Below are 16806 nucleotides of genomic sequence, written 5' to 3' on the forward strand. Positions count from 1 at the left end.
CACTTATGTGCTAGTAAGCCCCACTGAACACAAAGGGACTTACTTCTGAGTAATCATAACAAAATATCAGAGGCAGTATTGGTACAATGGCCAGGAGAATGAACCAGACCAGCTTCTGACCAGACCAGTTGCAAGCAATTTTGTACCTCTTTAATAAGGTAGCAGACATTCTGGAAAAACTTATCAGCTTGGATTCATGCTAAGTATAAAGGTGGATGGTTTCATGGATTATTAGCCTGCTTCTTCAGCTTTTACATGAAGCTTTTACTTCTAAAGGTTCTCAGGACTCATAAGTCCTGCAGTGAAGTAAATAGGCAAAGCAGGAGATCAGTACCTCTGCAGATCTAGGGATCTTAGTATTCTGTTTTTCATTCTTGAGGCTTGATTGTTGAAGCACCTCTGCTGAGTACTTAGGGCACGGCAGCTCTGGCCCTGTCTGCCAGATATATGTTTGCATGCCATCTCTCTCAATCTGCATAATTTCCCTAACTCGCATCTTCAGTGAACTCCTAATTGCTAGTTATTTATTTGTTTACCTGTTTATTGCAGCTTTGAAATTACATGTGTGTGTGTAGCAGGGAAATCATTTCTGTTTTTTGAGCACTTCACAAAACCACATATCTTAAAATAAGCAGGAGATTTACAGACTACTTTTGCATACATGATGCATTAAACTACGAAACAACCTTGGTTGTTGTTTTTCAAGGTCCTAAGCAACTAATGGCTACTGGATGTGTACCAACTGCATTCCACCTCTATAACTACAGACTAAGGAGTGATCGAATATCTTTCAGGCTTAGCATAAGCATATGGACAGTTCTCTGCTGAAAGTATAATAAAGCAACCTTTATTTTGGAATGTTTAGGCAGAGTTCCCCTAGGATGATGTCCTTCGATGATCTTCAGCATATATTTTATTTTATTTTATTTATTATTGCATTTATATCCCGCCTTTTTTCCTCTTTCAAGGAACCCAAGGTGGCTTACATTCTCCTCCTCCTCTCCGTTGCATCCTCACAACAACAACCCTGTGAGGTAGGTTGGGCTGAGAGTCTGTGACTGGCCCAAAGTCACCCAGTGAGCTTCCATGGCCAGGTGGGGACTAGAACCCGGATCTCCCGGCTCCCAGTCCGTCACTCTCACCACTATACTACACTGGCTCACTGCAATATTTAATGCAGGCAGAAATAAAAAGAGAATAAGTAATTAGGTACTATAATACTTTGAAGGGGGAAGAGATCACATAAATGTTTAATCTCACACAGTATATGCAAAATGTACAGCAGATGACCAAGATAATATGTAACAATACATATATTTAATTCATATCTGCATGCATTTTTAGAAAAAATATAAGTCAATGAACTCTCGGGTTTGATTAAAGCAACATTTGAAACATTTGCAACTGCTTACTTCCTAGTTAGAGCTTAAGGACATTTGACAAGTACTGAAATTTGCAAATCCACCGCAGGGTAGAAGTTTTTTTTAAAAAAAAAATCTGTGAAATCTTACAGTGAAATCAGACAAGGTCAGAAATGACAAGTGCTGAACCGAATATTCTCCAGGTTTTTACTTCACGTCAAAGCGATGATTTGTTGTTGTTGTTCAGTCGTTCAGTTGTGTCCGACTCTTCGTGACCCCATGGACCATAGCACGCCAGGCCTTCCTGTCCTGCGCTCTCTCCCGGAGTGTGCTCAAGTCCATTCATTCATTGAATATTCATTGCATCGGTGATGCTATCTAGCCATCTCATCCTCTGCCGTCCCCTTCTCCTTTTGCCTTCAATCTTTCCCAGCATCAGGGTCTTTTCCAGTGACTTTTCTCTTCACGTTAGGTGGCCAAAATATTTGAGCTTCAGCTCCAGTATCTGTCCTTCCAATGAGCACTCAGGGTTGATTTCCTTTAGGATAGACTGATTTGCCCTCCTTGCAGTCCAGGGGACTCGTAAGAGTCTTCTCCAGCACCACAGTTCGAAAGCATCGATTCTTCGGCGCTCAGCCTTCCTTATAGTCCAGCTCTCACAGCCATATGTTGCTACTGGGAAAACCATAGCTTTGATTATACAGACCTTTGTTGGCAAGGTGATGTCTCTGCTTCTTACTATGCTGTCTAGGTGTGCCATAGCTTTCCTCCCAAGGACCAAACGTCTTTTAATGTCATGGCTACAGTCACCGTCTGCGGTGATCTTGGAGCCCAAGAAAATAAAATCTGTCACTGCTTCCATTTCTTCCCCTTCTACATGCCAGGAAGTGATGGGGGCAGATGCCATGATCTTCGTTTTTTTAATGTTGAGTTTCAAACTAGCTTTTGCACTCTCCACTTTCACCTTCAACAAGAGGCTCTTTAGATCCTCTTCGCTTTCTGCAATTAGGGTGGTATCTTCTGTGTATCTGAGGTTGTTGATAATTCTCCCGGCAATCTTAATTCCGACCTGTGATTCATCCAACCCAGCGTTTCTCATGATGTACTCTGCATATAAATTAAATAAGCACGGTGACAATATACAGCCTTGTCGTACTCCTTTCCCAATTTTGAACCAATCGGTTGTTCCATGTCCGGTTCTTTGCTTCTTGACCCTCGTACAGGTTTCTCAGGAGACAGGTAAGGTGGTCTGGTACTCCCATCTCTTTCAGAATTTGCCACAGTTTGTTGTGATCCACACAATCAAAGGCTTTAGTGTAGTCAATGAAGCAGAAATAGACATTTTTCTGGAATTCTCTTGCTTTCCCCATGATCCAGCGAATGCTGGCAATTTGATCTCTAGTTCCTCTGCCTCTTCAAAACCCAGCTTGTACTTCCGGTAGTTCTCGGTTCACATACTACTGAAGCCTAGCTTGTAAGATTTTGAGCATCACTTTGCTGGCATGTGAAATGAGTGCCATTGTACAGTAGTTTGAACACTCTTTGGCATTGCCCTTCTTTGGAATTGGAATTAAACTGACCTTTTCCAGTCTTGTGGCCACTGTTGAGTGTTCCAAATTTGTTGGCATATTGAGTGCAGCACTTTAACAGCATCTTCTTTATGATCTTAAATAGCTCAGCTGGAATACTGTCATCTCCGCTAGCTTTGTTGTTAGTAATGCTTCCTAAGGCCCACTTGACTTCGCTCTCTAGGATGGCCGGCTCAAGTTCAGTGACCGCACTATCATGGCTATCAGGGACATTAAGATCTTTCCTGTATAGTTCTTCTGTGTATTCTTTCCACTTTTTCTTAATCTCATCTGCTTCTGTTAGGTCCCTGCCTTCTTTGTCCTTTATCATGCCCGTCTTTGCACAAAACATTCCCTTAATATCTCCTCTGCTCTTCCCCAGTAGTATATTGGACACCTTCTAACCTGAGGGGCTCATCTTCCGGCGTCATATCTTTTAGCCTTGTGATACGTTCCATGGGGTTTTCTTGGCAACAATACTGGAGTGGGTTGCCATTTCCTTCTCCTGAGCGGACCACATTTTGTCAGAACTCTCTGCCATGACCTGTCCGTCTTGGGTGGCCCTGCACGGCATAGCTTGTGGCTTCACTGAGTTACGCAAGCCCCTTCGCCACAACAAGGCAGTGATCCATGAATGGAAAGCGATGATTACATGGAACCAAATTTCTCCCAAACAGCCTTTAACTCTACAATTTTTATGGCTGTTCAGAACTGTTCACAGCTCCTGTTTCTTCCTTCTAATGCTTCTTCAGCTCCTATTTCTCCCCCCCCCTTTTAAAAACATTTTTCCTCAAGTGATCTCAGCCAATCAGGGCTCACATACTGGATGTGATGGCATCAAAATGCCTTGCAGATAGTCAGATTAGGGGCATACTGATATCACTAAGGGCATATGAAGCTCATTAGAGTGAAGGCCAATCAGAAATTACTCTAAGAATCAAACAGTTTTTCAGCCTTGATGCAGCAGTCTCCTCAAAATTGCCAAAAGATTCAGTTGAAGCTTTTTTGTGAATTGCACACACACCCGTTTCGTGAACAAGAAGGATTTCCTAGCATCCATAGACTTATCTGAGGTGTGCCTGTATGTTCTGCTCAAGAGAAGACAGCAGAAGAATCTGTGGTTTTGCTGCAACAACCAACATTTTCAATACAGCACTCTGCATTCGGACTCACCTCGGCCTCTGGAGTGTTTATGAAACTCCTGGTAGCTGTTTTAGTGCATCTGAGGATGAACAAGGTACCTCTGCCCATACTTAGACAACATTTTAATCAGTGTGTCATTGGAGCAGCAGTGTACAGACAAAACCCATCTCACACTTAAATGCTTCAAGGACCACGGATTTCTGGTGAACATGAAGGAAGATGCCTTATCCCCCCCCCCCAAGCAACTAGAACATATAGGGGTGATATTGTACACCGCTCAGTTCAATATGTTTTTCACACAAGAATGGATTGGAAAACTGTCTCAACTGGCAGTGACCATCCACTCTCGGAGAACTGCAGAGCTGATGGCTGTGGCTCAACTGCTGGGAATAATGATGCCACGCCAGGGTATTGGTCAAGATTTCACTGATGCCAACTCCAGAACTTGTTGCTTCCATTCCAGAACCATATTGCCTCCCACATGCACAGGCAAATTGACATTCTGGAGTGAGTACATCAGGAACTGTAATGGTGGCTGGACCAGACAAGGTTCCAAGAAGGAATTAGCTGGAGGGGGGGCATCTGGGACACAGAGTGGCTCAGGGGATCTGGAGCCAAAAGGAACATCAACACAGCACCAACTGGCTCGAACTAAGATCTATCCAGCTAGCCCTGAAGAACTTCAGTCAGGAGGTAAGGGAGGCACACGTCCTCATCAGAACAGACAATGTGTTAGCCAAAGCCTATGTGAACAAGCAGGGAAGAACTCATTCAAAATCTCTCAGCAAGGAGGCCCACAAGCTACTGACATGGGTGGAGAAACATCTTTGATCCATCAAAGCAGAGCACTTAGCGGGGACTTCCAACAAGGTGGCACATTGGCTCAGTAGGATGTCCACCAGGGAACTGGAATGGACACTCAATCTATATATTTTCAGATCAATCACATTCTGGTTCAGGGTTCCAGTCATGGACCTGTTCACTACCAGACAGAATGCTCAAGTACATGACAAGGCTTTCTGATCCTGGTGCTGAGGGGATGAACCCCCTCACATCTCGGTGGCCAGAAGGCCTACTCTGCGTTTTCCCCCAACACCAATCCTTCCACAGGTGCTTAAGAAGATCAAACACACAAGGGCAATTGTCATTCTAATTGCTCCTTACTGGCCTCGCCATCCTTTGTTCTTGGACCTCCTGGAATTGGCAGGAACAAATTATTTATTTACTTATTGTACTTTTTATTTTATTTGTGGCATTTATATACCACTGAATATAATAAAATCTCTCAGCTGTTACTGGAGTTTCCCTGTCGGGAGGGGCTTGTTGACTCAGGACTAATATGTCATCCACAGCTGGGACTCTTCTGTCTGACAGCCTGGAAGTTGAATGCTTGTGGCTGAGGCAGATGGGATATATGGATGACTCTGCTGTCATCTCAAAAACCCTCTACCAATAAGGTTTACAGCAATATCTGGAAGACCTTCTTGACGTGGTGCACAAAGTCAGGGAAGGCCCCATCACCAGGAAAGATAAAGGTGATCCTGGAATTTCTTCAAGAATGATTAAACAAGGGCCTGAGTACTGCACCATCAGGAGGCAGGCGCTAAAGCTCAACAGCATCCTGGGCTGTGGCGGAAAGATGTCACTATCTTCTCACCCTCATTATAAGTGCTTCCTAAAAGGGGTAGCGTTGTTAAATCCACCTACAGTACATATGCCCACTTGGAATTTGAATTGGGTATTGACGGTGTTGATAGGGGCTCCATTTGAGTTGATGGCCACGTGTTCCTTGAAACATCTCATGTTAAAAGTGATTTTTCTGGTGCCTATTACTTCTGCCAGGCAGGTGCCTGAGTTGAGAGCTCTTTCATCAGATCCACAACTGTGTGACTTTCATTTGGACAAGGTGATTCTTAGGCCAGACCCCTTTAGGAACTTTATTCCTAAAGTTAATTTCCTGTTCCATAGGGCCCAAGAGGGTTTCTTATTTTCCTTCTGCCCAAAAATCCTGATCATTGTCAAAAGAGAAGTTGACGTAAGTTAGATGTGCACCCTAGCACTTCAGTTTTATTTAGACAGGGCTTTGGAGTTTAGAAAATTGGAAGCCCTATTCATGTGCCTTCAGGGAAACACCATGAGGAATAAGGTCTCCAAGTCCCCCATGTCCCGCTGGTTGAGGGACTGTATCGTGGAGGCGTATAAGGCTTTGAGGAAGCTGCCTCCAGGGGGAATCATGGTGCATTCTCTTGAGGGAGCAGGTGCCTCAGCAGCCCTTAAAGGACGTTCTTCTATTGAAGAGATTTGTCAGGCAGCCACTTGGGCTTCTGTACATACCATTGCAAAACATTATACCGTCGAGATGTACACTTCCGCGTAAGTAGCTTTTGGGAGGTGTGTGCTCCAGAGGGAGGTAGTACAATAGCATGCCATTCTCGGAAGCCAAGCCATTGTTTACACAGTTCTGAAATATCCTGAGGTGCAGAATGCCCCCTGTGTGACTTAGGAAAAAGGAAATTCTTACTGTGAATTTCAGTTTTCTGAGTCCCACGGCAGGGATTTGGCCCACTTCTACTTCCTATCAGGCATGCAGGGAACAGATAGTTAAATGTAAAATATTTAAATTATTGATCATTTAGAGGCTGCTGCCATCACCATACATGTGGGGTGGTAGTCAGCTTTTGGGAGTTCTGCTTAAGCTGTGTTTCTTTTGATTACTTTGAGTATCTGTAAGTAGTCTGACATGCACCATTGGTGTATTACGTTTGTCTTTTCTAGGTTCATGAAGGGTTTTTCCAGTCTGGTCTGTGATACAGGATGGCTTCTCCCCCTGGAGTGATAAAATTTGGATGTGGACCCTGCCTACAAGCTCCAGGAGGAGGCGCCATCCCGAGTCAGAGAATGCCTTATATGGGAATCAGAAAACTGAAATTCATGATAAGAATTTCCTCTTTCCAGAGTTTCTTGTGTATAGGCAGGAGGGAGGGACAGCTGCTGGGAGGTACAAAGTACTATAATAAATAGGAACGTTGATCCCAGGGACAGTGGGAGCTGGTGCTGCTGATAGAATTTACAGGTCCAAAATATGTGTGAGTAAATGTCTAATTCCCTAACACATGCACTCACACACACACGCGCGCACACACACACACCCCATACAGCCACATCTGGTTTTAAATGTCTACTTTACAAGTATCTCTCAGATCTTTCTGAAACTTTTCCTTGTGAAATGTTGCATCTGAAAAAAATCTTCAAATCTAATTAGGGACAAGAGTATTAATTACTCTACTTACATTATTAAATGGGATTTACAAAACACACACAACTGTAACTCACTTTCAGTGAAGCATGGATTTTTTTCATACATTCCCAGTGACTGTGGCAGAAGCTGAAAGAAGTTTCGGCAAGCTAGCATTCATCCCAAAAATGCACATGCTCTACTAAGCTGCAAGAATAGTTAAGGGTGCAATCCTATTGAGATAGTCGGCAGCCTCCAGAGTTGGAAGCTGCCAAGTATCCAATGCAGGGGGAACAGAGGACGGAGGTGATCCTCACCTCTGTACTCCAGCCACCCTGCAGTTTTGGCTAGATGGGCAATTTTGCCTGTCTAGCTGGGGAGCTTCAAAATGAGTGTGGGAAGGCTCCACAGTGCATAGAAAGCTGCATAATGCAGCTTCCACGGTCTTCTTCCATCCCCAGGACTGCCTCCTTTTTGCCGTCTCTGCACTATTTTTGAGATGTAGCCAGCGCAGAGAGAACCATGCTGGGTACAAGGGGGTGGGAAGTGTGGTTTCTGGGAACCAAAGTCAAATCCCTGGCTCTGACCTCGGTTCCCAGAAACTGAAAAATCCTATGGCCCTATAGACAGTGTCTAGTGGCCATAGAATTGCTCCCTAAGCCACCTAGCTATTTTGTCTATCGAGTGTGAACATGCAGGAGAAATTGACTTTGGGGAGTTAATTCATGATTTTTCAATGTAAAAGGCCAGAAAAGTGACCTGTCCTTTTATAAAATATTTTGAGCCACATTGGTCCATTAGAATATAAAACCCAAAACAGGATAATACTTTTATTAGGACCAACAAAAAAGTTACAAAATAGTCAGCAAGCTTTGTAGGACACTTCTTCAGGCTGGATATTACATTAAATAGAAATAGTAAGGGGGGATGTTTGGGGGCATGACAGAAAAGTCCTTGTGTGGGCCAAGGATTTGTTTTTTGATATACATTCAAAAATATAAAAATGTAATTTCAAAATTAAAATAGAACCTTTAATTTCATGACTCATTGGAATGTACGTATGGGATGGCATTGTGATATGTGTGTGGGAGGCAGACAGTGTTATAAGATTGTACCGGGCCCCAGAAAGTGATACTTGGGCCCTGGCTGGCCATCCCAACAAGGAAAGGTTGAGTTTCTCCTTTTGACTTATGCAAAGGTCTATGTCATGCAAACATTTGCATACTTTTCACCAATAGAAATTGATGGAGTAAAAGATATCCCTTTCTTTAAAAAACAACAACCCCACAATGCAAGGGATTTTCTGTCCATATTGATGTAATAGACGTGGTCAATGTGTGTGTCCTTAATTCACAGCCCCACCAGTTAATCAATAAACCCTTTTTTGATCAACCAATGAGTTAAAGATGGTAGCTTTGATAAAACAACTGGCATTGGATCACTAATGATTCATGTGACAACTCATGTGGTTGTGTTCCTGTTCTCTTGGTGCACACTGGGTACACAAGCGCATCTACATCTATCGTCTGTTTGGGGGGCAAGGGAAGAAGTCCTCATGCATATGCTTTCGAAAACCTCTTTTCTTGAAAATGTTATGAGCAATTGTCTGAGCAGTCCTTTTACTTTACTCATTCCCAAACGCTAAAGGCCATGAATATTTCATGTAAATTTTGAAAGAATGTTCTGAGAAGTATTTATTATGTTTCAAGCAGCCCTAATGAGATCTTAGATCTCCATATTCAAGAGATGAATGCACATTCTTCCAGTAGATATGTGAGCCTGAAGGTGTTTTCCCTTGCTACACAGGTGGCTATATTTAATGATCAAGTTTCTGAAAAGCTTTCAGTATTCCTGAAAAGAAATGAAAGAAATCATGCCCGAGTTATCACAGACATAACCTAGGTTTCCTTCTTTCCTCTTGATAGGTTGTTCTAGCACCTGAAATGATATCATGACTGTTATTATTAATAGTGAGAGCAAGTTTCACCTTAGGCTGAGAGGTTAGCCAAAGAATGAAATTATCATAACGATTGCATGTCATTGAAAAATTGATAGAAGGTGTTGGCTGAACCTGATGCTAAATCATAGCATGATTTAATTATCCAGGTTGTGTGCCAATTTACAGCACAATCATATGGGCAAAATTGTTAAGCACTGTGGGGCTTGAACAAGAAGCTCTGTGAATAAGACACTGGTTCTTTGCTCACTGTACCATAAGGCCTCTGGCTGAAACTTCCAAAACATCCCAGAGTTCTCTTGGCCCACAGAGTCAAGTGACAAAGCACCAATCCTGTACCACTGTCTGCTGTAAAGCTCACAGTACTGCTGCCTTTCCTCAGTCTAGTCAGCTTGTATCTGAGGAAAGCTACCAGCTTCTCCTTCTGTGCCATCAGTACTGGTCTGTTGCCTGACAGACATCTGCTTGGCTGCCTTGCCTTGTCTGCCTATAGGCTTCCAGCCTGCCCGCTCAACAGTGTGCCTGAGGTACTTGCTAGCTCTTGGGTCTGAGCACTTGATGAACCCTGCAAGACAAAGGGCCAGTTTTTACATGCAAGTAAACATGCGATTGACATTTGAACTGCAACTTGATAGAGGTGGCTTTGTACAGCTCTCTAAACAGTTGTGGTGATTTTGTATCTCATGATCTCACTCTTCTCACCCCTGGAATATTGGTGGTATGGCCACATGAATAGAATAGAATAGAATAGAATAGAATAGATTTGTGTTTATTAGGTACTGTTTGAATATTTTATTTTTATTTTCCTTTAAGCATCCAAGGCCCTCCTCCGGCTGCCTTCTCCAAGGGCGGCTTGGAGGCGGCAACAAGAGAGAGGGCCTTCTTGGTGGTGGCCCCCCTATGGTGGAATGATCTCCCTGACAAGGCCTGCCTGGTGCCAATGCTGTCATCTGTTGGCTCCAGGTAAAAACTGCTCTCTCCTCCCAGGTATTTGGCAGCATATAATGAGTTTTTATTATGTCTTGGACTGTCTTTGGCTGATTGCTTAAAAAATTGTTTTTAGATATATGTTGTCTATATGTGTGTTATCTGTATATATGTTTCTATGCAAATGCTTTTTGCACATAGTGTAATGTATTTTAATTGTTTATAGTTTTTGTGAACCACCCAGAGAGCTTTGGATATGGATTGGTATAGAAATATAATAAATGAAATGAAAAAAATTAATACATTTTTTTTACTACAATTATCCCAGGAGCCAATGCCATCCACATGGCTACTTACAAATAAAAACTGTCCAATAAGTATATGGTTGTATCATATACGTACATGCCACTGATATGCCACTTATATACGTGCCACTGATGACATCAGCATGAATTACCCGTTCACCCATAGTTCAAGCAGCACAATTGGAAATACAACACACAAAAAGAGTGCACGAAGAAGCTGCTTGTTGTACACTTTAGCTCTCTATAGTTATTCAAACTGAGGCCCAAACTAGATACGATGGGGCAGCCATTTTGGCTTATTCATGTGTCTGCTTCACTTATGTACAAAGAGGAGATTGGAGGTCTACATTGGACAACAAAAGTCCCATGTGGGTGAGGAGAGCTGAATCCTGCCTAGGGATGTCGCAAGCACCCATGTAGGGGGTGGAGTGCGACACACTGCCCCCCACTTGGCCCCCCGGACACAGCTCACTGAGCCCCCGCCCACTGAGCCCCCGCCCACTGAGCTGCGCAAGCCACCAGGATTTACCGGTCCCAGCTGCGAGCACCTGCAGCCATCTGTCCTCCGTGCAAGTTGCCATTATACATAAAAATGCCAACTTGCTATTTCCTGTAAATTAAATCTTGCACACAATGGCTGGAACTTTCTGGCCCACTGCACATGGACTCCAGTGAGTCCGTCCATCCCTACCTCCCCCCACTTTACTTTAGGGTGCGGTGTCACATCAGGCTCTTTTCTCCCAAGGCCAGTTTGCTTTCAGAATTAGAACCAGCCTGGGAGCAAAGTAGTGGCAGCAATGGGGTGCAGGGAGATAAAATGGGGAAGCTTCAGCTCCCTTCACCCATGCATATCTCTTCCCCCTGCTTTATATGTGCACAGAGCAGACACATGAGCAACAGATTGCTCCGCTGCGTCTACCGTGCTCCTGAGCTCAAACTAACACAGAGGTGAGTAGGGAGTAGAGTCCTTTCTACCAAAGTATTGTTTCATTAAATTGTGTTGCTGAGCTTTTGACCTGCCCCCGTCCTTCAAATGTAATGAGAAAACACTTAAGTATGTTGCTGCAGTTGACAGAATTTTCATTTTATATACAGTAAGCTAATGTTTAAACTCAACAGTAAATAAAACTACAATGCCAGGAGCTTTTAGTGGAGTTGTGTGCGTGCATGAATGACCAATGGGAAGAAACAAATTTCAGTAGCCCTGTAAATAAAATGAATCAAAAGCGTAGTTAGAGCATAGGAAGCAGGAAAGCAGTCACATAGTGATTATTTTAGAGGTTTTCATTTCCTTAAAAGTAAACACTTTAGAGCAATACAGGCAGGTAGCCTTTGTGTACTATTTAAAAGGAAATACAAATAATCTAAGGAAATTGCTTTAGAACAGTGCCGAGCAATGTGTGGTTTATTTATTCGCTTGCTGGAAATACTTGGTACAGGTGCCATGTGGTTGCTGCTGTTGGTGCCTTCTTTTCTCTCCCCTGTATCATTTAGCAAGGCAAAATGTGTGACACAATGTCATTTGCATTGCCATGTCTAAAAGCAAGAACCAAGCGGAGACAGGGAAACATGCAACAGGATGGCATTGTGTCGTACATTTGCCTTACTAAACATTATGGGGTGGGGGGAGGTGGAAGAGGATCCATGGCAGTGCTCACATATGAACCACACATTCTAGCCTGAGTGGATAACGTGTCCTTTTGTCATTTATCAGAAGCCCTAACCAAGGAGGAGGAGGAGGAGGAGCTCTGTATCTTGTGTATGGCGCTCAAGTCTGTTGATGAGAGTGGGCAAAGCAAAATGGTGGGGAGGAGGCGAGGCCATGCTGTGGAATTATGTAAACTCATGGAGTGCTCCAGGAATGACAGTGGTGCAGCCATCAATCACATTTTTCCCCATCCTGTTGTGTGCAGAAAACAAAAGGTATACTTCATGCGTCCCTGACCTTTCATGAGAGAATGCTGACCATGACTGAAAGTAGGGCATAGAATTCAGTTATAAGCGGAACCTACAACAAACGGATTCCAGCCGCCCCATTCCATTCCCACTCACCCACTTTTGTTTTCTGTCCCCACCCCACCGCAGTTCCTGTTCTATGGCCACAGAGCACATTCAGTCCTCATTGGTTTGTTTTGGGGTTTTTCCACCCATAGGACTTTTTTTCTAAAGATTTTTTTTTCTGCAAAGCCCAAGCCTGCCGATGCCTCTCTCTTGTGCCGTTTGGGCAACGTAAGCAATGGCACACATAGCTTGAACATCAGAACTGGAAGAAATAAATTATGGTGCAGGGCATAAGGGAAAATTCAGGCATAATTGGAAATGGCTTAGGTGCTCTTCAAAAGTTGCTGTGGCATTAGGGGAGCTGCATTCATCCCATGGTGCTACTGTAATGCTTAAGGGCCTGCAACTGTGTGAGTGGGGCCAATCCCCTGAGTGACAATTGAAAAGCCCCACCTATGTGACTTTTCCCATGGGTTTTTTTAATGTCTCAGCAGCAGCATGGAATTAACTAAAAGAAAGGTCGTGTCCAAGGTGCTACTGTACCACTTAAATGGCACCTAGGGTTCTGGGTATAGATATACTGTCTTATATAACCAAAATGAGCTGTCTGGTAGAGTTACAGGTACCTTTTCTGGGAGTTTCCTTATACTCCTTAAGGAAATTGAACCACAGATACTGATGCTCCCTCTTAAATCAAAGGATTATGGCAGGAATGAAAGTAACATATTGCCAACATGGGAGTCTCTTGTTGTACAACATGAATTTACATAGCTTTTTTGGTGGGGAAGGTTTCTGAATAGCCAAAGCATTGTTGTATAGTCAAATGATGTGACAACTTACAATTTGTTGTTGTAGGAGAAAATGATACTCCATTTTCAAGTCTTAACAGGTGCTCAATGTAGATTTACAACAGTTGTATGGATTAGAAGTGGCATATGTCAGCTGTCCCTTGTAAAAGAGGTTTCAGGTTGTTTTTTCCAGAGAGAGGGAGCATCAGAAACCTCTCTAGGCTATCATTTGTGTTTTAAATCTTTAACAGTTCAGGAATCATGAGCATCATAGATAGAATTTACATCGTTGTTATCACTTCAGTTCTCTCATAGATGACAGCAGTGAAGGAGAACTGCTGAGTTATTGATGCCAGGACTAGGAGTGGAAGAAAAATATTTCCAGGGCCAAATCTAGCAATTTATTGTCTTTGGTTGTTTCACCTGGAGCTTTCAAATAGAATTTTGGATGGAATGGCTGATCAAAGAAGTAGTTAATAGGCAAACACTGTATCCTTTTGGACAACGATTTGCATCCAACCTACAACACTGACAAACATTTGTTGCACCTCTTCCACCTTCCAAAGGAAAACTTATCAATGGGAGAAGTATATGTTTTCTTAGAAGCAATATTATGAAAGAATGAGAACATGGAATAAATGACATCTGAGGAAAGGAATTTTATTTAGTTAGTTATTAAATTTATTAATCGCCCATCTGGCTGGTCACCCAGCCACTCTGGGCGATGTACAGCATATAATAAAACAGTTTAAAATAATAAAATTCTATTTTTGCGTTGCATTGCTATTTGCGTTGCCCTTATTTTCGCCGTAGTCTACGTAAAGATTGACGTAGACTACAGCAACTAAATAAGGAACGCAAATGGCGGCTCCCTATGGGGGCCGCCATTCGCGTACGCGCTTTTTTTTTTTTAAAGTCACCCGTGATAGGCTACGTGACGATTCATGTAGCCTATCACGGCTGACTTTGCAAATCTAGCCGTGATAGGCTACGTGAATCGTCACGTAGCCTATCAGGGGACGGGTTTTTTTTTTTTTCTTTGATTGCAATGGCGGGGGCGGCAGCCGGTCGAAAGACTGGCTGCCGCTCCCGCCCCGCTCGAACACCGGACGAACCGCCAGCCGGACCCGCCGCCGGGAGGGACATTCAGGGAAGGTAAGTCCCATCCCGGGGGGGGTGCGGGGGGCGGGGGGGTGCGGAGGATTTCTCCCTGAAACTTGTTCGGGGGGCCGAACACGTTGGCGCTCGGCCCCCCGAAGTTTCGGGGAGAAATTCTCCGCCATCCCTACCAGTGAGCCTGTTCATAACTTAAAAGAAAGAGAGGCAGAGGGAGCCAATGCATCCTAGCTCTAGGCTAGGGTTGAACAACCAAGCGGATTTATGCACAATCAAAAGCTGAACTATGACTTACGGAATTCGTTATTTCTTTCTTTGAACAGCAGACCCACATGTTATATCACAAAATACTTTGGGGAGCTCTGTCCATTGTTTTAAATGAGTTTTACATGTGGCATGGTGGGTGAGCAGCACAAATTCAGATCTCCTTTGGGGGCACAGAACTTTTTGTATGGTTCTTTGGATCTTGGCCATAGCCTTGCCTGAGCATAGATAGGTTGAACCAAAGGGGCAAGAAAGTGGGCAGATGCTTTTCTTCAGTCAGCAAACTTTGCTACATTGTGTAAAAGCCTCTGGAATTTGCAAAAGTGAACAATCATTACAAGCAAACTATAATGTGCCTTTTAATGTCAATGTATGGATAATTCTCCTTTTCAAAAGGGTACAAAATAGACTCTGTTAATATGCTACGTGAAAAAGTAAATGGAGAATACTTTCCCCCCCTCTAAGGGCTCACCTGTTCTTAGTCACAAACTAATATTTATGGATATAGCATCTTCCCTTTCCAGGCATCCGTGACATAGACATAAATTTGAAATTTGCTTCTTCTCAGCTGATTGTTTTTCATTAGCAACAACTCTCTAATGCTTCCTTTCTTAACAGCAGCAAGTGTATACATGTATGTGGTGTTCCCTTGGCAGCAAATGTGTTTAAATCACACACCCAAGGCTAGAATTTATAATACAGGATGCCTAAACTGCCTTTCCTTCCATTAATATTTCTAATAGGATTGCTCGCTTCATTTTTGATTGTTCACAAGCATCTGGACTAAAACCTCAGATGTGTTATTAAACTTCACACTCAGACTATTCAGTTGGCTTTGAGTATCTCTCTAGAATGTTCTCACCATCTCTTGTTAATCCTTGCATTTAAAAATTGGAATATTTACTTAAGTCAATTATAGATGGATAAAGTAAAAGCTGTTCTCTGCTCTCTCACTCTCTCTTTCATCCTATCTCTTCATTGCTTTGAACCAAAACTAGTGATTACTTTTATGCTTTGGAAGAAAAGACCTGTAACCTTCCCTTCTTTCACAGAGTGAGGAGAACAATAAATCATAGCTCCTTATTTCCAATTCAGGCAAGGGAAATTAAAAATGGAGCTGGAGGTAGGCTAGGGATGGTGCCTGCAATTATAGCCTGCACTTTCTGAGACAAAGCAGTTAAGCAAGGTAGAAACAATTTTCATAACAATCAGACCAAAACACTCTAGTAAAGAAGTGAAAAACTCAACCTTTTGCTTTAGTCTTTGCAAAATAAGGTATGAATCATATCTAGACCAATGAAGAAGTGAGCATGATTAATGAAGCGATTCAAACCTTTAATGCATACTGTAAAATTGTTATTCCTAGCTGAAAACAATATGATTAGCAAAACATTGTGAATTCTGCCTTCTCCTTCCTATAGTATAAGCCATTTCAGTTGAATTTAAGTCCATTTAGTCACATTTACTTCACCTGAGCAAAATCACCTGAAACTATGCTGTGCATCTGTCTTTGTTTTTTAATGCCCAAAGACTCTGCCTTGTTGGCATCCATTGCTATTCAACGTAGAATAGGTCTGATTTGATTTTGTGTGAGGAGCAGCTGAATTCTCACCTTGCTGCTTTGTGCACCAACACAAGCTAGGCCAGGGGTAGGCAACTGGTGGCCCTACAGATGTTTTGGCCTACAACTTCCATCAGCCCTAGCCAGTATGGCCAATGGGGAGGGATGATGGTAGCTGCAGGCCAAAACATCTGGAGGGCCAGAGGTTGAGCACCCCTGAACTAGGCAGTATAAATTCAAAAACTGCTACAAAACCACCAACAGACACTACCATTCCTTTGCCAGTCATGCCATTACAAAGAGTCAACACCCCTAGCAACTCTGTGGGAAAAACATAAATCACCACAAAGCAATGTAACAACTGTCACAACAGAATTAGCATCACCTAATTCTATTCCTTTCTCCTCTTCTGAACCATTGCTAGGGAGGGTTGCTGTGATGGGGGACACCAGCTGTAACCTAGCCACAAGGTTCACTGCAAACACCTATTGGCCCTAGCAGGAACAGTTGTTTTTTCGCTAACCCTCACTGAGCATGGGATATTGGGTGGTCTAACAGCATGGTGCTTTGTAGACTAGAA

General features: G+C 43.1%; 1 protein-coding gene across 2 annotated transcripts in view; it reads left to right on the forward strand.

Annotated features, from left to right (window-relative positions):
* SPAG16 (sperm associated antigen 16) overlaps positions 1-16806 on the forward strand; it is a 775737-nt gene that overhangs the window by 642195 nt on the left and 116736 nt on the right. Inside the window, exon 16 of one of the 2 annotated variants that reach the window (XM_084819334.1) lies at positions 10078-10251. The exons of the other annotated variant lie outside the window; for it this stretch is intronic. Within the exon in view, the coding sequence (XP_084675460.1) occupies positions 10078-10251 (174 nt within the window). The remainder of the gene's footprint in view (positions 1-10077; positions 10252-16806) is intronic. 2 annotated transcript variants of the gene reach the window in all.

Source organism: Heloderma suspectum, chromosome 1, assembly GCF_057233095.1.
Source record: "Heloderma suspectum isolate Gila_16-S chromosome 1, 16-S_ref, whole genome shotgun sequence".
Lineage (NCBI taxonomy): Eukaryota > Metazoa > Chordata > Lepidosauria > Squamata > Helodermatidae > Heloderma > Heloderma suspectum.